We start from the raw sequence: 25,174 nt of genomic DNA, 5'->3' as shown, positions 1-25,174 counted from the left end.
TTCATGTTCCATATTGTAATTAAAAGTTAAAACATAGGGACTTCCAGCCAAGATGGCAACTGCCTAGCTGTGCAGCAAATCCCAGGGAAAGAAAGGCAAGACATGAAGGGTTTGCTGGGTCTTTTTGTCAATGGGAGGGCACAGAAGGAGGGAAACATGGAATTGTGGATCCCCTCATGGGTGGGTAGCCCACCTCTCCCACCAAATACTGCAGCACCTGGCACCACTGCCGCCATGCCCACCGCCACTGCCGGCGCGCTCCAATTGATCCCTGCATGCAGAAGCTTAGACTGCCCTGCACACTCGCCCACATTACTGCTCTTGCCTCTGCACGTTCAGCATGCCCAGTACCACAGCACCTGCCACACAAGCCCAGACTGTGTCTCTCACTTGCACCAGCTCAGGTGCAATCCGCTACCTGTCTGCCATGCCGGCCATCCACCATTGTCCTGTGGCAGGAGAGCGTAGACTGTTTCCAGGTCCCAGTGTTCCCAGCCAGAGTTTGGGCTGCTTCAGTGATTGTTACCTCAGTCCCCCTCCAAGCTCCAACAAAGGCAGCTTTGTCACATTACCGCTTGAGAATTCAGGCAACTTTGGCGCCACTGCCAGGCAGTAGATAGGTGGCTTTGGCAAGTGGGAGACAAAGCCCAGGATGCTTGGCAACTGCCCCAGGCTGCCTCAGATTCCCACTGTGCTAGAACCCAGGCTGATCCACCCAGCTTTGTGTCCATACACCTTCAAGGGCAGACCACAGCACAAAAGAAATAACATGAAAAATCAAATGCAAGAAAATCCAGTTAAATCACCCAGTCCTACAATGAATATATCAAACCAAAGCATATAAGAGTCATTAGGATCAGAACATCAAATTGAAGCTATGAGCAATGCAACCCTGACCAACCTATTAGTAGAACATGCAGGAAAGCAACAAAGGACCTATAATCGTGTGGATGCTGCCATCAATAAGCTAGAATAAATTGATAAGAAATTGGAAGTAGTTCAAAGAGAGTTAATAGTTTGAGGGAGAGTGAAAAAAAAGAAGACCTTAAAAATCAGTTTGCCATGCTAAATGAAGACATAAAGAAATGTAAGAAAGAATTCTAAGAAGCATCAAGAAAATCAGAAAATAATGTGAAAAGGAAGCTGGACAGCGGGATGGAAATTATACATAGAAAAGAAGTAGAAAAGGCAAACTTAATTGAAAAAGTCCAAAACTCTCTAGAGGCTCTCAAGCATAGAGTCAGGGAAGTGGAGGATAGAAACTCTGTTCTGTAAGACAAGATGGAAGAAACACTTTGAGAGTACAAAAATTTCAGTAAGTTCAAATGGTCCTGTGAACAGAACATGAGAGAACTGTAGGATAAACTTAAATGTCCTAATATCAAAATCATTGGAATACCAGAAGGAGAAGGAATTCAGACGAAAGGCATGGAGAACTTATTTAACAAAATAATTTAAGACAACTTCCCCAGTCTCTTAAAAGAAAGTCCCATCAAAATACAAGAAGCCAACAAAACACCAAACAGACTGCACCAAAGGAGAAACTCCCCAAGACATATTATCATTAAGACTCTAAACATTGACACCAAAGAGAAAGTCCTAAAAGAAGCTAGGGAAAAACAGCACACCACTTTCAATGGCAACCCCATCAGAATTACTTCAGACTACTCAATGGAAACCCTGAAAGCTAGAAGGGCCTGGAAAGAAACAATCCAAAGTATAAGAACCTATGGCTTCCAACCCAAACTACTCTACCCGGCAAAAGTATCATTCATAATAGATGGTGGAAGAAAAACTTTCCATGACAAAACTCAGCTTTACAATTATATGAACACAAAACCAAAAATACAGAGAGTATTTTAGGAAATTCTTCACATAGAAGAAACAAATAATCAAACTCAAAGGCCCACAAGAAGCAAATCAAAACAACCAAACTCAGAGTTGGCACAAAAAACTTCAAAGCCCATGAAAACACCAACACATATCTACCATCACCATATGGCAGGGATCAAGTCAAATCTCACAGTCATTACCCTAAATATTAATGTCCTTAATGCACCCATCAAGGGACACAGGCTAACAGGATGGGCCAAAAAATTAAACCCCTCAATCTGTTGCCTTCAAGAAACCCACCTCACCACTAAAGACAGACACCACCTCAGGGTGAAAGGGTGGAAAACAATATTCCAAGCAAATGGGAATAAGAAATAAGCAGGGGTAACTATATTAATATCGGATAAAATAGACTTCAAACCAAAAGTAATCAAAAAAGACAAAGAAGGCCACTTCCTACTTATCAAGGGAACGATCCATCAAGAGCATATTACAATCATAAATCTGTATGCACCAAACACATGGGCACCACAATTCATAAAACAAAACCTACTTGACAATAAAACAGAAATAACCACCAACACCATCATAGCTGGAGAGTTCAGTACACCATTATCAGTAATAGACAGATCATCCAAACAGATACTCAACAGGGAAGTAAGAAAGCTCAACAAAACCATAGATCACTTAGACCTAATGTACATCTACAGAACTTTCCATCCCAAATTCACAGTCTACACATTCTTCTTGGCAGCCCGTGGAACATTCTCTAAAATAGACCATATACTGGGTCACAAAGATAGCCTCCACATATTTTAAAAGATTGACAGAATTCCCTGTATGATATCAGATCACAATGCTATATTGCTAGAAATCAACAACAAAAGACCCACCAAGAATCCCAATGGCACCTGGAAACTGAACAGCATACTTTTAAACAATAAATGGATAGTGTATGAAATAAAAAATGAAATTGCAAAATTCCTGGAATTGAATGACAATGAGAACACATCATACCAAAACTTATGGGACACAATGAAGGCAGTCCTCAGGGGAAAATTCATAGCACTCAATGCCTTCATAAAAAAAGACAGAAAGATCGCAAATCAATAGCCTAACCATCCACCTAAAGGCACTGGAAAAACAAGAAAAATCCAACCCAAAGATCTCCAGAAGGAAAGAAATAATTAAAATCAGAGCAGAAATTGATGAATTGGAAACCAAGGAAACAAATAAGGCAATTGACAAAACAAAGAGTTGGTTCTTTGAAAAAATAAACAAGATTGACAAACCCCTGGCCAATTTGATCAGCATAAAAAGGAAAAGCTTCAAATTAACAAAATTCAAATTGAAAAAAGGAGAGATCACAACAGACATAAATGAAATTGGGAGAATCATCAAGACTTATTTCAAAAACTTCTACTCCACAAAACTGGATAATGTGGAGGAGATGGATAAATTCCTGGATGCATACCATCAATCAAAGCTAAACTCAGAGCAGATTATTCACCTCAATGAATCCATCATACTGATGGAGACTGAAAAATAAAAAAAAAAAACCCTCCTCAAAAAGAAGAGTCCAGGACCAGATGGCTTCTCAGCCAATGTTATCAAACCTTCATGGAAGAACTCAATCCATCTTCCTAAAACTGTGCCACACAATTGAAGAATAGGGAAAACTACCCAACTCCTTTTATGAAGCTAGTATCACCCTTATTTCAAAACCAGGGAGAGATGCCACAAGTAAAAAAAAAAAAAAAAAAACAAAAAAAAAAAAAAAAAAAACATACAGGCCTATTTCCCTAATGATCTTAGATGCAAAGATGCTGAACAAAATCCTCGCAAACCAAATCCAACAACACAACACATCACAAGCATTAGCCACCTTGACCAAGTGGGATTCATCCCAGGAACACAGGGGTGGTTAAACATATGGAAATCTGTCAATGTATTACACCACATAAACAAGGTTAAACATAAAAACCACATGATCATTTTGATAGATTCAGAAAAGGCCTTTGACAAGATACAACATCACTTCATGATCAAAACATTGGAGAGAATTGGCATGGTTGGTTCATATCTTAACATAATACAGGCAATATACAAAGCTCAAAGCCCCAAATAATACTTAATGGAGAGAGACTGGAGGAATTCCCATTAAGATCAGGAAAAAGACATGGTTGACCTATCTCACCTCTGCTTTCCAATATAGGATTGGAAGTCCTAGCTCAAGCAATAAGACATGAGAAGGAAATAAAAGGGATACAACTTGGAAAGGAAGAAGTTAAGTTAGCTATATTGGCTGAAGACATGATTGTATATGTAAGAGACGCGACAGAATCCATCCCAAAACTCCTGAAGGTGATTAACTCCTATACTAAAGTGGCAGGATACAAAATCCATGCACAAAAATCATTAGCATTTCTATATGCAAATGACAAAGATACAGAGAAAGAAATAAGGGACATAGTCCCATTTTCAATAGCAACAACAACAACAACAAAAACCTTGAAATAACATAACTCAAGGAAGTGAAATAACTATACAATGAAAATATTAAAACACTCAAAAAAGATATTGAGGAAAATTTGAGAAAATGGAAAGACCTCCCATACCCCTGTATACACAGAATTAACATTTGAAGATGACAATCTTACCAAAGGCAATACACAGATTTAATGCAATTCCAGTTAAAATCCCTACAGTGTTTTTCACAGAGATAGAAAAAATGATCTAAAATTTCTTATGGAAAGACAGAAGGCCTCGCATAGCCAAACATATCCTCAGCAAAAGAAATACCTCTGGAGGCATCACCACACCTGATCTAAAGCTATATTACAAAAGCCATAGTAATACAATCAGCATGGTACTGACATTAAAACAGAAGTATAGACCAATGGAATAGACTTGAGGACCCAGACGTTGCGTCAAGCAAATATACCTACTTGTTATTCTACAATGTCCCGAACAATATAGGCTGGAAGAAAGACAGCATCTTCAACAAATTGTGCTGGACAACTTGGAGAACCACATGCAGGAAACTGAAACTTTATCCACACATTTCGCCATGCACTACACTCAAATCCAAATGGACCAAAGACCTCAATATAAGATCAGAAACCCGAATACTACTGGAAGAAAATTTAGGAAGTACTTTCCATGATACAGGAATGGAAAAAGTCTTCCTGAACAAAACCCCAGTAGCTCAAGATCTTAAACAGTCACTCAACCAATGGGATCACATAAAGCTGAAGAGTTACTTTATAGACAAGCATACAATAAGCAAAGCCAATAGATTACCCACAGAATGGGAGAAAATATTTGTGGGTTATCCAACTGATAGAGGCCTAATCTCCAGAATCTACAAAGAACTCAAAAATCTAAACAGTAAGAAGTCAAACACCCTACTCACAAAATGGGGCAAAGTGCTGAATAGGCAGTTCACAGTGGAAGAAATACAAATGGCAAACACATACTTAAGAAAATGTTCATCATCCCTAATCATCAGAGAAATGCAAATTAAAACAAGTATGAGATTCCACCTTATCCTAATAAGGATAGAAAACATCAAAAAATCAAATGAAAATAAATGCTGGCGAGGATGTGGAGAAGAAGGAACACTCACCCACTGTGATGGGAATGTAGGATGGTACGACCACTTTGGGAAGCAATAGGGAGACTCCTGAAGAAGTTGACTATAGAGATACCAACAGATCCAGTTATTCCCTTACTGGCCTTGTCCCCTAAAACCTTCAAACCACAGGCCAGAAAGGTTTGCTCAAACATTTTTATAGCAGCTCAATTTGTTATACCTAAGAGCTGGAATCAATCCAGATGTCCATCACTGGAAGAATGGATAACTATGATGTGGCATATCTACACAATGGAATTCTATTCAGCAGTGAGAAAAAAATGACACAATGAAATTTGAGGAAAAATGTTTGAACCTGGAAGAGGTCATTCACAGTGAACTTACCCAATCACACACACACAAAAATCACCACATAGTCTCACTCATCTACAGCACCTAACCTGAATCGACCCAAGGTACCTTACATACCCAGCAAGCATCTCATGGCCTAGACACTAGGATGGATGGGGACAGAGGGGATGGCATTGAAGGGGTGGGAAACACTAATCTAAACCCAAACGGAAATGGTAACATAAAATTCTACTTCCTAAAAGGCAGACGAAATGGCTGAATCTTCACCAGGCCCTTAAAGGAAACACCTGAACCACAAGACACTGGAGAGCGTAGGATCAAGTCTTACCTAAATCTTCTGCATTTTCCCTCCCTCCATCTCCCTATCTCTCTCGTCTCTCTAACTCTTGTATATTAGTTATCTTTTTCCTCATTTACTTAATGGGCACTGACCTGTAACCCCCACTACCAGCACGGGGCTATCATCCACAATGAACTTTTGATCAGAGAAACCTACAAGTTTTCCTAAAAGAATGACAGATTTCTGTCAGAGTACTTGATGACCCACCAAAGGTCAGTGGTAAGACCCTATTGCTGAAGACTCCCTATGCAGCTGACACATAAAATGGAATGGCATGGCTGGAAGCCAGGAGAGAGTCGGTCCCCAGACAGTCAACGTGTCTAGTGCCAGAAGGTGCTACATGGGAGACTGGGGGAAATGACCAATATCTGTCCAAGCAACTCATGGTCTAACTAACTTAGCAGCAAATAACCTGTTGTGATGCCCACACAAGTGCAATAGTGACACATAGCCATGGTGGGGTACCAACTGCTTTGATTTGGCTAACTGATCCCCTCAGTGGTACAGGACCCATAGCTGGAGCTGGGAAACAAGTCAGAACCATATCCAAACATAAGCCCACTCTCCAATATCAAGCTACCATCAATCATGTGCTACAAGAGGGCCTACACCTATTAAACTCTCTATAAAAAAAGTAAGGGCTATCTCATTTGTCCTGGTGCTAACTTACTCTCCATTGGAGAATCTGTGTCTCTTTTTCAGATAGATGTAGACCCTAAGGAGAGAGCCACCCCATCAGACATCAATAGGAACCTGGCTGAAACTAAGGAAAATTGACAAAACAAGCAAGGGTGCTGTTTTCCTGACGAACCAGATACCATCACAAGGGTGAAGGAGATCAACACAGACAAAAATCAACGCCTACCAAATCAGAGCCCCAGAGCCCCAGATGCCCCCCAACACATCATCACTTAAGCAGACCAAAAATGAACCCAACATGGCTCAGGGAAATTTTGTGGAAGATGGGGCAGAAAGAATGTCAGAGCCACATGTTGGGTCATGATATGCGGAGACATTTATCTTACCCATAACTGTGGGCTAACCCCACAATGCATGACCCATATACCTCAACAATGAGGGGCCAATGGGGAGGGCATATGTCATGGATGGGCCTAACAATGGTACCAAACTGCCTGTATTTGCTGAATATACAACTAATAAATAATTTTTAAAAATAAAAATAAAAAAGTTTAAACACAGAAATTAAATATGAACAAAATTATTGTATTCTAGATTTACTGTCTAAAAATCAAATGCTTGATGCGAAAAATACCAGCATATATATAGATGTATGCAAATAGAAAGAAATAGTACACAACAAAAAACACATACTATCCCTAGATATTACAGTTGCAACACAGATTTTAATTAACAATATGGACAAGGTTAAGAATTTTATTGAGACTTCCGGTTAAGATGGCGGCGTAGGTACCACGCCAAAGCAGCCTAGGGGGGAAAAAGACCAAAAAAACTCAGCAAAATACACGCTTTTACTAAAAAGTGAGGTGTATAGGAAATTGAGGCGGCAGCGGAGAAGTAGAAGAGTTATAGAGCATCCAGAGCCCGCACAGGTGGGATAAGCGGCTCCAGTGGCTCAGGCAGCTCGGCCAAATGCCACAGCAGCGGCGCAGCAGAAAACCGCCAGACCAGGTCGAGCCGCAGGAAAAGCCAGGTGCGGGATTTTCCCCTCACACTGCGCTCTCCGCAACTCGGGAAACGTGAGGGGAGAGCGGCAGCGAGCAGGGAAGGAGAAGACCGCGAAGTAGAACACGTGGAGCAGCGAGACAACCAGAGCAGCCGCAGCTACCTCCCCTCCCCCACCGCCTGAGCCCAGCTCCAGCGAACACAGCAGCGGCCCGGGACCCAGCCACGCCAACTTGGGCTGACAGCGGGACCCAAGCAGGAGCAGAGTTCGGCAGCAACATCAGCGGCTCCAGCACCGGTACCAGCGGCCCCAGCAGCAGCGGACCCAGGAGCGGCAGCGGCAGCAGATCCCGCAGCAGCGGCTTCGGGGGGAGCAGCGGCGGTGGTCACGGCAGTGGCAGCTTCAGCAGCGGTGGTGGCTCCGGTGGTGGCAGCTATAGGAGCAGCAGAGGCAGCAGCAGCGGCTCGGTATGCCCCGTAGGAAAAGCAAGTGCCCAGCTCCAGAAATCAGAACAGCAGCCCGACGACCCAGGCAGCAACTTGACTGAGACCAAAATCACCCAAGATAACTGGGATTGCACCAGGGAAGGGTCTCACTTGGTCACAAGCTGACTTGGATCCCTCAACAAACCAGAAATCTAAACCTCTTTGTTGATAGAAGATCTGGTCATTATAATAACTACTCTTGCATACATACTGGGGGCTGTTTTTGATTGAATGTGTACAGTGTTTAGTTAAATTTTAGAATCTACCTGTATTTTATTCCACTCAGCCTGCTTGAATACTCCTATAGCAGGGAATCTCAACCCCTAAGAACATCTTTGTAGATACTCTGAGAGTCTTGAGAGCCACACCTAATATCTTAAGGTCCTACCCTGAAAATATATTACATCAAATCAATTGATACAGCTAAGAATACACAGCTAGCTAGAAAATCCAAGCATAAACTTAATCCAAGATGCAAAAATTTATACATTATAACACAAGAAACACTAAAAAGCAAGATGATATAAATCCAACTAAAAGTATTAATGCATCAGAAATGTCCTCCAGAGAGAAAGAGTTAGAGGAAATGCCTGAGAAAGAGTTCAAAAGAATAATTATAAATATGTTCAAAGAGGTCAAAGAACACATGAAAACAATCAAGGAAGAAATCAAAGAGGAAATCAAAGAGGAAATCAAAGGAATCAAAGAAGAGGCAGGACACCAATTTAATGAAATAAAGAAGGCAATACAAGACATAAATAGGGAAATAGAAATAATAAAGAAAAACCAGTCAGAATTACTAGCAATGAAGAACACAGTTAATGAAATAAAAAACTCTGTAGAAAATCTCACCAGTAGGATGGATGAGGGAGAGGACAGAATATCTAAGCTAGAAGACCAGGTGGCAGACCTAATGCAGTCCAACAAAGAGAAAGACAAACTTATAGAAAAGTATGAGTGGGAATTTCAAGATATTCGGGACACTATGAAAAGATCCAATATAAGAATTCAGGACATAGTAGAAGGAGAAGAAATCCACTCCAGAGGCATAGTAGGCATCTTCAACAAAATCATAGAGGAAAATTTCCCCCAAATTGGGAAAGAGGTGCCAATACAGATACAGGAAGCCTTTAGAACCCCAGCCAGACAAAACCCAGAAAGAACCTCTCCTTGCCACATTATAATCAAATTTCCAAACACACAAACCAAAGAAAAAATATTGAAAGCAGTTAGAGAGAAAAATCAAGTTACCTACAAAAGCAAGCCCATCATGATTACAGCAGATTATTCAACACAAACTTTTAAAGCCAAAAGGGCTTGGAGTGATATATTCCAAGTTATGAAAGATAACAACTGTCAACCAAGGTTACTTTATCCTGCATAGTTATCCATTCAAATAGATGGAGAAATAAAGACATTCCATGACAAAAGCAGGTTAAAGCAGTATTTGAAGACAAAACCAGCTCTACAGAAAATACTTGATAGAATCCTCCATGCTGAACAAAAGGAAAAGCAGACATATAAGGAACCTAGAAAAAACCAGCTATACTCAAATACCAGTTAACAGAAGAGAGCACAGGTAGAACCAGTAACACACACACACACACACAAAAATGGCAAACATAAATACACACCTTTCGATAATATCTCTTAATATAAACGGTCTCAATGCCCCAACGAAAAGACATAGATTTGCAGACTGGGTTAAAAAGCAGGATCCTACAATTTGTTGTCTCCAAGAAACTCACCTTTCTACAAAGGATAGACATTATCTTAGGGTGAAAGGTTGGAAGACGGTGTTTCAAGCAAATGGGCCTAGAAAACAAGCAGAGGTTGCTATCCTAATATCAGACAGGGTAGACTTTAGTCCGACGTTAGTCAAGAAAGATAAGGAAGGTCACTTTATATTGATTAAGGGCACACTCCAACAGGAGGACATTACATTCCTAAACATATATGCACCTACCATGGGGCTCCCAAATTGGTAAAACAAACAATATTATAACTAAGGTCACAGATAACACCAAACACAGTGGTGGTGGGTGACTTTAACACCCCACTCTCATCAATTGACAGGTCATCCAGGGAAAGAATAAACAGAGAGGCATCCGGACTAAATGAGGTCATAGAAGGAATGGACCTAACAGATATATACAGGACATTTCATCCAAAGGCTGCAGAATATACATTCTTTTCAGCAGCACATGGAACATTCTCTAAAATAGACCATATATTAGGACACAAAGCAAATCTTAACAAATTCAGGAAAATTGAAATAATTCCTTGCATTCTATCTGACCACAATGGAATTAAACTACAAATCAGTAGCAAGAAAGGCTATAGAGCATACACAAAATCATGGAAACTAAACAATACACTACTAAATGATGAGTGGGTCAATGAAGAAATCAAAAAGGAAATCAAAAAATTTATAGAGTCAAATGATAATGAGAACACAACATACCAAAATCTCTGCGACACAATGAAGGCAGTTCTAAGAGGTAAATTTATAGCCTTAAGTGCCTATATTAAGAAATTAGAAAGGTCGCAAGTAAACGACCTAATGCTTCGCCTTAAAGCCTTGGAAAAAGAAGAACAAGGCAAACCAAAAATTAGTAGACGGGAAGAAATAATAAAGATTAGGGCAGAAATTAATGAAATAGAAACAAAAAGAACAATCCAAAGAATTAATGAAACAAAGAGTTGGTTCTTTGAAAGGATAAACAAGATTGATAAACCCTTAGCAAATCTGACCAAAAGAAAGAGAGAAGAGACACAAATTAATAAAATCAGAGATGAACAAGGCAACATCACAACAGATTCCAGAGAAATTCAAAAAATCATAGGGACATAGTATAAAAGCATATACTCCACAAAGTATGAAAATCTGAAAGAAATGGATGATTTCCTTGATCTATATGACCTACCTAAATTAAATCAAAATGAGATTAATCATTTAAATAGACCTATAACAAACATGGAGATCCAAACAGTTATCAATAATCTCCCAACTAAAAAAAGCCCAGGCCCGGATGGATTCACTGCTGAATTTTACCAGACTTTTAAGGAAGAGCTAACACCATTGCTTCTCAAGCTTTTCCAGGAAATAGAAAAAGAAGGAATTCTACCAAACTCCTTCTATGAGGCCAGCATCACCCTGATACCAAAACCAGGCAAAGATAGAACAAAAAAAGAAAATTACAGACCAATCTCCCTCATGAACATAGATGCAAAAATTCTCAACAAAATATTGGCAAACAGAATACAAGAGTATATCAAAAAGATCATTCACCCTGACCAAGTAGGCTTTATCCCAGAGATGCAGGGATGGTTCAACATACGCAAATCTATAAATGTAATACATTATATAAACAGGTTGAAGGACAAAAATCACATGATCATCTCATTAGATGCAGAGAAAGCATTTGACAAAATCCAACATCCCTTCATGATAAAAGTCCTACAGAGACTGGGAATAGAAGGAACATATCTCAATATAATAAAGGCTATTTATGACAAGCCTACAGCCAACATATTACTAAACGGGGAAAAAGTGGAAGCTTTTCCACTAAAATCGGGAACAAGACAAGGGTGTCCACTGTCCCCACTTTTATTTAATATAGTTTTCGAAGTCTTAGCCATAGCAATAAGGCAAGAGACACACATAAAAGGGATACAAATTGGAAAGGAAGAAATCAAGTTATCATTATTTGCAGATGACATGATTCTATACATAAAGGACCCTAGAGACTCTACTAGCAAGCTGTTAGAGCTGATCAAAACCTACAGCAATGGAGCAGGATACAAAATAAATACACAGAAATCAGTCGCCTTCATATATGCTAACAACAAACACACAGAGGATGAAATCAGAGAATCACTCCCATTCAAAATTGCATCAAAAAAAAATAAAATACCTTGGAATAAACCTAACCAAGGAAGTAAAGAATCTATACAATGAGAACTTTAAAACACTCAAGCGAGAAATTGCAGAAGACACTAGAAAGTGGAGAAACATCCCTTGTTCCTGGATTGGAAGAATCAATATTGTGAAAATGGCAATCTTACCTAAAGCATTCTACACATTTAATGCAATCCCTATCAAAATTCCAAAGGCTTTCTTCATGGAAATAGAAAAAACAATCCAAAAATTCATTTGGAATCACAAAAAACCTCGAATATCTAAAATAATACTGAGCAACAAAAAAGAGGCTGGTGGTATCACCATACCTGATTTTAACCTATACTACAGAGCCATAGTAAAAAAACAGCATGGTACTGGCACAAAAACAGACATGTAGATCAGTGGAACAGAATAGAGGACCCAGATGTAAGCCCAAGTAGCTATAGCCACCTGATATTCGATAAAAATGCCAAAAATACTCATTGGAGAAGAGACAGCCTCTTCATCAAATGGTGTTTTGAAAACTGGATAAATATCTGCAGAAGGATGAAAATAGATTCTTCTCTCTCGCCATGCACAAGAATTAAGTCCAAATGGATTAAAGACCTTAACATCAGACCGGAAACTTTGAAACTGCTAGAGGAAAAAGTAGGGGAAACCCTTCAACATATTGGTCTTGGCAAAGACTTTCTGAATACAACCCCAATTGCTCAGGCAATAAAACCACAGATTAACCACTGGGACCTAATGAAATTACAAAGATTTTGCACCGCAAAGGACACAGTGAAAAAAGCAAAGAGGCAACCTACAGAATGGGAAAAAATCTTCGCCAGCTATATATCTGATAGATGATTAATATCTAGGATATACAAAGAACTCAAAAAGTTAAATAATAAGGAATCAAACAAGCCAATCAAAAAATGGGCTATGGAGCTAAATAGAGAGTTCTCAAAGGAAGAAATACGAATGGCATATAAGCATCTAAAAAAATGTTCTACGTCACTAGTCATCAGGGAAATGCACATTAAAACTACATTGAGATTCCATCTCACTCCTGTCAGATTGGCCACCATCATGAAAACAAATGATCATAAATGTTGGCGGGGATGTGGAAAAAAAGGAACCCTTCTTCACTGCTGGTGGGAATGCAATCTGGTCCAGACATTGTGGAAAACAGTGTGGAGGTTCCTAAAACAGCTAGAGATTGATTTACCATATGACCCAGCTATAGCGCTCCTAGGCATATATCCAAAGGACTCATCTCATTTCCTTAGAAGTACATGCTCAACCATGTTTATTGCTGCTCAATTTATAATAGCTGGGAAATGGAACCAGCCTAGATGTCCCTCAACAGATGAGTGGATAATGAAGATGTGGTACATTTATACAATGGAGTTCTACTCAGCGGTAAAGAAAAATGAAGTTATGAAATTTGCAGAAAAATGGATGGACCTGGAAAGTATTATACTAAGTCAGGTAACCCAGGCCCAGAAAGCCAAGCGCCACATGTTCTCTCTCATATGTGGATCCTAGCTACAGATGACTGGGCTTCTGCGTGAGAATGAAAATACTTAGTAGCAGAGGCCAGTAAGTTGAAAAGGAGACATAAAGGGTGGAGAAAGGAAGGGAGGAGGATACTTAATAGGTTGATATTGTATATATGTAATTATAATGATTGTAATGGGGAGGTAATATGATGGAGAATGGAATTTCAAACGGGAAAGTGTGGGGGTGGGGAGGGAGGGAATTACCATGGGATATATTTTATAATCATGAAAAATGTTAATAAAAATTAAAAAAAAAGAATTTTATTACTGAGTTATAAATATTATCAATATTAGTGAAGTGAAATTTATAAATAAAAGTTTACTGAATAAAACTTAGAAATAAATGAATAGGTTTAATAGCATGATAAATCAATAAAAGCAGAGTTAATGCACCAGAATATAGCTCATGGCATCCATAGTGAAACAAAAACAGTCATTAGCTGAAAATAACTATGAAAGAGTATATATGTTTTAATACCATGAAATTGTTGGAATTACACATAATTTTAATTTTTTATCTGCCTCAAAGAATGTAAAAAGGAAAAGTGCAGTTGTTAAAGTAGACAACTACACAAGCATACATAAAGATTTCATCAAACTAATCCTATAAATTGAAAAACAGCTGAAAAATCAGTAGACACATAGTATTTGAAGAGAACAGTAAGAAAACTTTTCATGTACTTGCATAAAAAGTAACATTCAATAAATACAGAATATACAATACTTTCAACTCACAATCCTTACAAAATATAATTACATGCTAGTCCATAAACCGATATTGAAAAATTTGAAAGAAGTTTGTATATAACCATTTTTAATTAATTAATTTATTTATTTGAGTGAATGAGAGAGAAAGTGGCAGACAGAGAAAAAAATAGAAAAGAAGAAAATAGGTGTACCAGGGCTTCCAGCCACCGCAAATGAACCCTAGACGCATGTACCACCTTGTGCATCTGGCTTATGTGGGTCTTGGGGAATTGAACCAAGGTCCTTTGGTTTGCAGACAAATCACTACTTACTGTCTTAAAATCAAATGCTTGATGCGAAAAACTAATACCAGCATATATATAGATGTATGCAAATAGCAAGAAATCAGCCATCTCTCCAGCCCAAAGTTTGTATATAATATTAATGAAATTACATTGAATATGGACAGGAAAATCACCACATGTTGTATATAATCTTGGGAAGTAAATCACCAAGGAAAACAGAAATAATATGCATACAATGAAAATGACATACTGCATATGAAATATGCATTGTAGATATAGCCAAAGTTAGAACAAAAACATTTTAAATTAAGAATCTGTCCATTATGAAAATTCATAAATACTGGAAATAAAGATATGCTTTATAACCCAATAAAAGATCAATATGAAAAACAAAGTCAAATCCTCATACCTAATAGTAAAATGATGAATGTTTTGCTCATAAGATTTGTATTTTAAAAAGCATGTATACTATTCTACGTTCACTTGACCTTGGATGAAGAAATCAGTAAAATGAACAGAAGTTACTAATAAAGAATCATGGAACTTAAAACTCAATAAGTCAAAGACAAAACTCAGAGGAAAGAGACTAGGTAGAAGAGAGAATATAAAAGATTAAAAATAAAGTCGAGTAATTATTATATTCAGATAACATTAAAGAAACTCATAATCTATGCCTCTTGGACAGAATTAAAAGTTTGAGCCTATGATGTACAAGAAGGTACATAAATACAGACTAATACTATACATTGAATTAAAGTCAGCATACAGGAGATACTTGTATACCCATACTTATTGTGTTAGTATCTATGATAGTTAAGTTATAGAATCAGGCTATGTTTACATTCACAAAAACATGTAAAGAAAATATGGTAAATATATATATATATAATAAAAGGGTATTATTTAGACATAAAGAGAATGAAATTATGTCATTTCTAAGAAAATGGGTGGGAAAAGCAAATTTTCATGTTGAGGGAAATAATACAGTGTAAAAAAGACAAATATCACATATTTTGTATTATGAGCAGAATCTAGATTTTGAAAAGACATGAAAATAATAGATAGACTATTTGGAAAGAGGAAAGGTAGTACTGGGAGAGGTATGAGAGGACAATGGACATAGAAAAAGATTTAGCATATAATATACTTATAGATTATGATAACACTTATCACTTTGTACCATGAATATAATAAAGTTTTATTTCAAAATATAAACAAAAATATATTCGAAGAGAACATATAAAACTTAAATATTTGTACCTTCTTACCTTAACAATCCTTTCATAGTCTATTATGGTTTTTGGATTTTAAAATAGTTTTATTGATATATTTGCATAGAGGGAAAGGGAGGAGAAAGAGAGCAAGGAAGAATGAGAGAGAGAAAGAAACACAGGACATCATGACACTACAAATGAAATCCAGATGCATGTGACACTTTGTGCATCTGGTTTTATGAGGGGAGTGGGGAATCAAACCCAGGCCAGCAGTCTTTGCAAGCTCGTGCCTTAACCACCGTGAAATCTCTCCAACCATATCAGTTATATTTAATAATCTGTTTGATTTTAAATGATCTCAATAAATGTATTATACTTGAGAACCAAATGAAAAAGCAAGGAATTTAGAAACATGCAAAAGTCACCTTCTTATTGTCTCTGGAATCAGAAGAGTATGGGGTCCTTCTGGCCAGCCAAAGAGACTGAACCATGTTTGGGTTGCATTTACAACCTTCAGAAAGTAGTCATATGCTTTTGAACCTTCTTCAGGTGCAAATAATAGATTCTGCTCTTCATTTTCCAAAGAAATGTCTGTTCTCTCATTTAAACTGTCATCGGAGTTTTGACCATGCATTATTTCCATTCCTAAAATTCATGTTTGTTTACAAAAAGGAATTACTTGACAAGAAAATAAAATATTCTAAAAATAACTCACATTTGTATATAGGCAAATAAAGTTCAACAATCTATTCTATTTTTTCAAAGAAAATCTGAGATAATTTACTCTTTTATATAATAATGGTAATATAGCCATTTTAAAATACTTAAAAAAATTTTAAATGTACTCTTTCTGGCCAGGTGTGGTGGTACATGCCTTTAATCCCATCACTTGTGAGGCATAGGTAGGAGGATTTCCATGAGATCAAGGCAACCATGACACTATATAGTGAATTCCAGGTCAGCCTGAGCTAGAGTGCCACCCTACCTCAAAAAAAAAAAAAAAAAAAAAAAAAAAAAGAAAAAAAAGTACTCTTCCCCAAAATGAAGTTGTACTACAATAATCTTGTCTTGATGTTATGTAAAATCATTCCCAAAACAGAAATTTTCATTTTGATATACATAAAAGAATGTATTAACAGTTTTTCACTTTGCTTATTATATGAAATTAAACATCAATGGAAAGAATGGTAGAAAAAAATACTAACTACATATTCAAAATGACTTTTTCTCTGAATAATGCTATTTAATATAATACATATCTGGATTAGGGAGATTTATAATATTAGTATACAATTTCATTCAATTCAATTTTACAAGATATTTGCAGATGTAATGGCATGAATACACAGTCACATACTATTTAAGTTTGCTTAGTCCATTCAATAAAAGTGATTTTTAAAGAATATCACCCATATTTAGGTAAATGAATATTTGAATATCTACTTGTGATGGATATCAAATTCACATATTTACCCCTTTATAAGACAGACAACATTTGAGCCAGCCAGATAATAAAGCAATAAAATCTATAGCTCTTCAATACTCAATCTATGTACACATGGTACTTATAACAACACATAAAATTAGAGAGGCTTCCTAGTACATTTAACATAGTAGATAAATATGGCAACATCACTTGGATAGTACATAAAGCACTGATCTCAGATTTTGTACTAAACCAGTTAATAAATGGAACTTTGTGGTACATATTTTGTCCTAGAAAATAGTACTGAGACACTAAGACTACTGAAAACCTGTAGAACTTCTGTTACTGGACATTGGAAAAATGTCCACAGAACACAATTCACATAAGAGAATGACAAATGTATAATTTTCAAAATATATGTACTACTTGTAAAACCTAATTTTTAAAGATATTAATATCACATCATGGACTAGATTTAATAAGTACAATATATATTTGCACATACCAACAAATAGGTTCCCAAGTGTAAGTTCAGCATCATTAAATTTAGAAAAACCAGATGGCTTTTTTATTGTACCCAAAGGCATTAATCTATAATTTTGTTGTAGTATCTTAGGAATCATAAAACTTCCTCTGTGGTTTGTAATATTTCCTTCCTTATCTACAAATAACAAATTTGGCCACAGTAAGTCAATATTCACTATCAATTTATTTAACCTGTACTTAACAATTTATAGAAAATGTCTAAATATCAATTATACATCAAATTAGTTGTCAAGGAAGAAAAAAATCATAAATATTAATATAGTTATCTAAATTTAATAGAATTTATTTTAAAGGGCAATTGATATAGTATTATAAAAGTTATTATAGAATGAAAACTGAACAACTTCAACTTAAATTAAGAAATGGATAAAAATATTTTATATATATCTTTACTAAATAATTGGAATTATTATATAATGATGCTCAAAATAAGACATAAGCCTCACTCACTCAAGGTTGTTTTCTTTCGTAGTTGCTTATCTGAAGTGAATTCAGTCCTTGGTTATGAGCTGATATCATTTTAAAAATATTTTAATCACAATTATTTTTGAGATGCTGTGTATTTTAGAAATTGCAACTTCAGAAAATTCAATTAATGGCAATGCTGAACAAAAGATTCAGCAGTCAGGGGACCAGGAAGTCAAGAGAAAAGGAAGGTAAGTGAATGATATTATGATCAAAATCCTTCATATACATGTATAAAATTTATTAGTAAAAATAAGTGTGCAATGATTATTAAAAAGAAAGGCTAGGTCAGCCATCATAATACGTAACTATCTTTAGATGTACAAATGTATTATATATTAGTCATCTGATTCTGTCTGAAAAGTAGATCTGTGCAGTACAAATGATCTGATGTGAAAGTTGGGCAATACTATTCCTGAGCAGTGAAAACCTAATTGTGCAATTCACATTCTCTGAAACATGTTTTTTATTTATTAAAGGAAAGCAGGCCCTTACAGGGAACACCTGAACCACAAGACACTGGAGAGTGTATGACGAAGACTAACCTTAATCTTCAACAGCTCCCCTCCCTCCCTCTCCCTCTCTCTCTCTCTCTCTCTCTCTCTCTCTCTCTTTCTCTCTAACTCTTGTATATTAGTTATCTTTTTCTTCCTTTGCTTAGTGGGCACTGGCCTATAACTATCAGTACCAGCATGTGGCTATCATCCACAATGAGCTTTTGGTCAGAGAAACCTACAAGATTTCCTAAAAGAATGACAGATTTCTGTCAGAGTAGTTGATGACCCATCAAAGGTTAGTGGTAAGACCCTACTGCTGAAGAAACCTTCTGTGATTAACATGTAAAATAGAATGGCATGGCTGGAAGTTGGAAGAGAGTCAGTCCCCAGACAGTCAGTGTGTCTAGTGCCAGAGGGTGCAACATGGGTGACTGCGGGAAAATGACCAATATCTATCCAAGCAACTCATGGTCTAACCTACTTAGTAGCATATAACCTGTTGTGATGCCCACACAAGTGCAATAGTGGAACACAGCCATTGTGGGGAACCAACTGCTCTTGATTTGGCTAACTGATCCCTCAGTGGTACAGGACCCATAGCTGGAGCTGGGAAACAAGTCAGAACCATACCCAAACATAAGCCCACTCTCCACTATCAAGCTACCATCAATCATGGGCTACAAGAGGGCCTATACCTATTAAAATCTCTATATAAAAAAAGTAAGGGTTATCTCATTTGTCCTGGTGCTAACTTACTCTCCGTTGGAGAATCTGTTTCTCTTTTTCAGATAGATGTAGGACCTAAGGAGAGAGCCACCCCATCAGACCTCAAAAGGGCCCTGGCTGAAAATAACAATTGGTTTGGAAACAAGCAAGGGTGCTGTTTTCCTGATGAACCAGATAACAGCACAAGGGTGAAGGAGATCAACACAGAGAAAAATCAACTCCTACCAAATGAGAAAGCCAGAGCCCCAGAAGCCCCCAACATCTCATCACTGAAGCCGACCAAAAATGAACCCAACATGGCTCAGGGAAATTTTGTGGAAGAGGGGGCAGAAAGAATGTCAGAGCCACATGTTGGGTAATGATATACAGAGACATTTATCTTACCCATCCATAACTATGGGCTAACTCCACAATGCACGACCCATATACCTCAACAAGGAGGGGCCAAGGGGAGGAGGTAGGTCACGGATGAGCCTAATAATGGTACCAAACTGCCTGTACTTGCAGAATAGAAAGCTAATTAATTAAATAAAACTGAAAAGAAAGAAAAAGAAAAAAAAAAGGAAAGAAGAGGTTTAGTGTTATTTTTAGTCTCTGGATTTCTGCTTTCATATGTTTTGATTTTTCTGTGTCTGTCACCATCAACCTCTGTCCCCTGCTACCTCATAGGGACTGACTGAGGAGGGCCTCCCGGGTAATAGGAATTGGTGCAAGGGGTTAATAGTATATAACCTCTTATAATCTACATAATAGAAATTAAAATAAAATATATAAAAGGAAAACAGTTTCTGAGCCCATAGTTTGTTGTGAGGATTACTTTCATGGCAATATAAAAATATAGATAAGATATTAATGCTTAAGTTCTTTCTTTCTTTTAGAACAATCCTCTTTTTCTTCCTCCTCCCCACTCTTTCCCACCTCCCACCATTCTTCCCTTCCTCTCTTCTGTCCATCTTGCCAACTGGATTATTCCACAAAACATTTTTTCAGAAGTAAAAGGAAAAAAGACAACCACATCTCAAATTTCCACAGCCTCAAATATACTACATTATGTACTCTTGAAAGTACAGACTTTAGGGATGGAGAGATGGCTTAGTGATTAAGTGCTTGCCTGTGAAGCCTAAGGACGCAGGTTCGAGGCTCAATTTGCCATGACCCATGTTAGCCAGATACGCAAGGGGACGCACGCGTCTGGAGTTTGTTTGCAGTGGCTGGAGGCCCTGGCACACTCATTCTCTCTCTCTCCATCTGCCTCTTTCTCTCTCTGTCTGTCACTCTCAAATAAATAAATAAAATAAACAAAAAAAATTTAAAAAGTAAAACCACTACATATTCTCAGATTAGATCCAGAGTGTTCATAATTACTTAGTATTATTCAATGTATATGTGTTCTCATTGTTTCAGAATTATGAAAGATTCCCAACAGTAAAGGTAATTGAACAAGTAAAAAAAAAAAAAAAAACTGGTTGAAAATCAACATGTACCAAGTCCAAAGTGTTTATAACAGCATTTCTACATGATTCATCACACAGCTTCTATGTAGTCTTAGTGGTGAACACACAACATGTGTGCTTTGTACCATGCATGCCACAATAATACATAGTAATTGCTGCTTGAGATACCTCTAATCAGATTCAAGACTATCATGTTATGAGTTAGTGTTTTTCCAGAATATTACAAAGTTTTCTACTTGTATAAAAAAATGGCTTAATAATAGAACATTTTTAATATTGCCTTAGTATTCACCAGAATTATCAAATTAATATGTCTTTGGATTGTATTGTGTTAAAATGCTTGATTTTTTTTAAAGTGTTTTTTGAGTTACTGAGTTTTGATAAGAGAAAAATAGTTAAATAGATTTTGACTTGTAAAAAAACACATTTTGTAATATTTAGAATATAATATGCCATCTATTTAAAAAAAAAACATATAGCAAAGAGATGACTTCCTGGTGTTTCTGATTTCAAGTGCTCCATTGCATAATATACAATAAATATATTTTGTGAACCACATACTGTGTGAGACATTGCACACATAAAGATGATTAAAAGGGAAATGATTCCTACTCTCATAGACCTATAAGACATTATTACATAGTCAGGGATTACTTAGGTATGTTAAAAGCTATGAGTATCACAGAGAAATAAATATCCCTTATATGCAGGGGTAGGGATTTGTTTTGGTGTTTTGATTCATAATGTCTGATAAGCCTAATGTTCCATTCACAGGAAAGATCATCACAAACATTATAGATGTTATAAGACCTTGCAGAAGCTTATTGTGTCTTAAGCCACTGACTGTAGTGCTTGAGCTATTGTAGGCTTCATCCTGATAGCAATAAAATTCCATGAAGATATTTTATTTTAAGACAGGATTTTGCTGTATAGTCCAGGAAGACCTTGAATTTTCAGTCCTCCTGTCTCAATCACCCTAATGCTGAGAGTATAGGCACCCACCACCATTCTCAGTCCATGGGAAGTTTGAAAACATGGAAATTATAAGATGCAATTTTCAATTTGAAAATATCACTGTGAACAGAATACAAAAGATAACTTTTGAATTGGGGAGGCAATGGAGAAAGTAGAAGCGTGCTTCAGTATCCTGCAGTGATTACAGAAATTGCATTGACTTTGTATAGTGGTAGTAAAGAACTAAAGTGATCTGAAACCCATTTTAAGGAAAATGATAAAAAATTGACATAATAAAAGCACAGTGTGAGAAAGAAAACATCATCAATTATTATCCTTAGGTTTCTGGATTGGGTTCCTGTTGGATTTTATATACATCTATAGAGTTGGAATATACAGAGCAATGAGAAAATTTCAAAAAGGGGAGTTCAGTTAGGGTTATGCAGTTTTGGAGAGGCTGTGACAATCCAATTAAAATTATCTATAAAGTAATTGAATTCTAATTTTCTGACTGAGTTTGGGTTAAAGATATAGTCCATGAATTGCAAATCATGGAAGGGAAAATGAACTAAGGGTCAGATGTTCAATGAACACATAGTATTAAAAAGTAAAGATAGAGGATGTACTGAAATATGCTTCAAAGGATCAGACAGAATCATTAAAAGAGACCCAGAGAAATATGATAAATGGAAACCTAGAGAGAGCTTAAAGATGGAAATGGACAGGGGGAATAATAGTCTTAGCTGTGATCAGCAGTGACGTCTTGATTTTTGCTCACTCCAAAAATATTTTTACTAGCTGTATCAGAGGTACTTTATTGCTGTATTTTTTATATTATTTTTCTCCCCACTTCTGGAAAATTAAGTGATTTACTTGAAGGAAAATAAATAAGAAATGAGTGGCCTGAATCTGCCCTTGTACATCTACACTTTGTAATTTTCCCTGAGAAAACATGATGTTTTCTCTTTCCAGAAATCCTCCTGGAAATTTGAATACAGTATCTAGGATAGAGGCAGAAATTATTTGGCAAGAATCATTTAATATAGTGGGGACCCTGGATAATGCTATTTTGATAGAGAGTACTGGCTTCCTGTGACTAGCATAAAAGTAGAAGTTATGTGTCCCAATATATCCTTAGTGTTTGAAACATCAATGTTACTGTGTGTCGTGAAAAATTAGAAAGATTATATTCTCTGAGAATGAGACAGAACAGGACCAAATATTTCATAAGAGCAATAAATATTTGAGGAAGCAAGTGAATGAAAAAAGGTTAAAACAGAAAAGACCTCTAGGTAATCTACTTAGTGTGACTTTTCTCCCACATGGCATCTTTTCTCTAATCTGGGGCATTAATCATTGTCCTCTGTTTACTAATTCCTTTTTTATTGTTTTTGTTTATAATATTTTAATTTAAATATTAAGTTTTGATTTTAAATGACAGCAGTGTATAACTTTATTGCAAAGAACATATTGTATGGAAGTTTACATATGTTGTATAATGATTAAATCTACTTAACAAATGTGTTACTTCACATATTTATGGGTTTTGTGCTGAGATCACATAACATATACTGATTACATTTTTCAGTAATACTTTAGGACATCATTAACTAGATTTCCATAAATTAATTTCAACTAAGTGTAATTATGTATCCTTGCTTCAATCACAGTTTCCCACATATGAGTCCCAGCTGGGACCCTCTGTCTCATTATAAGTCATCATATATTCCAAAACTACTTCCCTTGTAAGTTACTGATACTCAAAACCACAAAACATTCTGAGTATTACAGAATAGAAGGCCAATGGCATGGTTCTACATTTCCTTCTCCTTGTTTGTCTCCTATCACACATCTATGATTTTGTTACTTGCTGTCTTCCCACAGCAGTCTATTTAAAATTACCATTGGCCAAGGGCTACACTAATATATTCATTTCTATAAAGTCACTACAAACCTCCAACATCAGAAATAACATTTTATGGACCCATTTGTCCAGTTGGATCATATATAAAATTCCAATAATTTATTTATGCATCTTCTGCCTCACTGACAATTTTTGAATTAAAAATACTGCCCTATTATACTATCAATAACAAATATAGTCCCTGGCAATGATATATATTTAATAAATATCTATTAATGGTATTTATTTTTTTCCCATTGCTAAAGACCAAATCCAAGACCTTGCATACATTAGGTAAGTACTCAATCAGTGAGCTACATCTTCTGAAATTAATTTATAATTTGGTATGCCTTTGGGGATTGGATTTATTTTTCAAGAACCTATATAGTGAGAATTAGCAACTTACCACTGTTTAAAATAATTGTCTGTCTGTCAAGATGGGCTGCTATGTATAGATAAATTGTAAGAAGGCAATTTTCTGCTGTAGCAGTAACCGGAAGTGAAAACCTAAAAGTGAAAACAATAAACAATAAAATAAGCAATTCACATGTAATAAGTTGAATGAAATACTTCTAAATTCCAAAACCCTCAATCATTAAAATACAAATTAGTCATATTTTTCTTTCTAATTTTTGATAATCACAGTAAATATATATATATATATATATATATATATATATATATATATATATATATATATATATATATATATACATAAAAGCAGAAGGAAGACTGGGGGAAGAATGTGACAAGTGGGAGAGAGAAAAGAGATGAGGAAAGGGCAGGGTATGGAGAGTGAACATTGTCAAAATATATAATGTACTTGAAAGATGTTGTCTTTATACAATCTAAACTATGTACATAAATATATACCAATAAATAATTCCCAAAATTTCAGGAAATTTTAAAGTTTTAAATGGACTCAATAAACCATTATTCACACTAATAATTTTTAGGTTACATGATATACTATAAGCAAAAAGATATTCATCACTGCCATCATGGAAGTAAAATCCTTAGGCTTTGCTTTAACAACGATTCTAATTACAGAAGGAAAAAAAGGAAAGGACAACAATATTGTAACAAATACTGTGAATATTCTACCCCTACACTCTCATGCCTTGCGCTATCATGTTTTGGTGGTGTGCTCTGAGAGTGTGGATGGATAGCTTCCTGGATCTGGTCAAAACCAAGAGAACTTGTGAATTCAAATATAGAAGAAGGCCTGTTTCCTCACCCTTGTGGTATCAGAGCTCTAAATCCCAGATCTCTTGCCTCAAGAACAGAAACAATAACC

General features: G+C 36.4%; 1 protein-coding gene across 1 annotated transcript in view; it reads right to left on the bottom strand.

The window, feature by feature from the left end:
* Positions 1-25,174, bottom strand: part of Cfap47 (cilia and flagella associated protein 47) — a 290,704-nt gene that overhangs the window by 190,892 nt on the left and 74,638 nt on the right. Inside the window, exons 27-29 of the mRNA XM_045140870.1 lie at positions 24,284-24,384; positions 17,838-17,993; positions 16,332-16,551 (exon numbers count right to left, since the gene is read on the bottom strand). Coding sequence (XP_044996805.1) covers positions 16,332-16,551; positions 17,838-17,993; positions 24,284-24,384 — 477 coding nt within the window. The remainder of the gene's footprint in view (positions 1-16,331; positions 16,552-17,837; positions 17,994-24,283; positions 24,385-25,174) is intronic.

The sequence above is a fragment of the Jaculus jaculus genome, chromosome X (assembly GCF_020740685.1).
Source record: "Jaculus jaculus isolate mJacJac1 chromosome X, mJacJac1.mat.Y.cur, whole genome shotgun sequence".
NCBI lineage: Eukaryota > Metazoa > Chordata > Mammalia > Rodentia > Dipodidae > Jaculus > Jaculus jaculus.
Note: the sequence above shows the minus strand (reverse complement) of the source record. Positions and strands in the feature narration are given on the sequence as shown.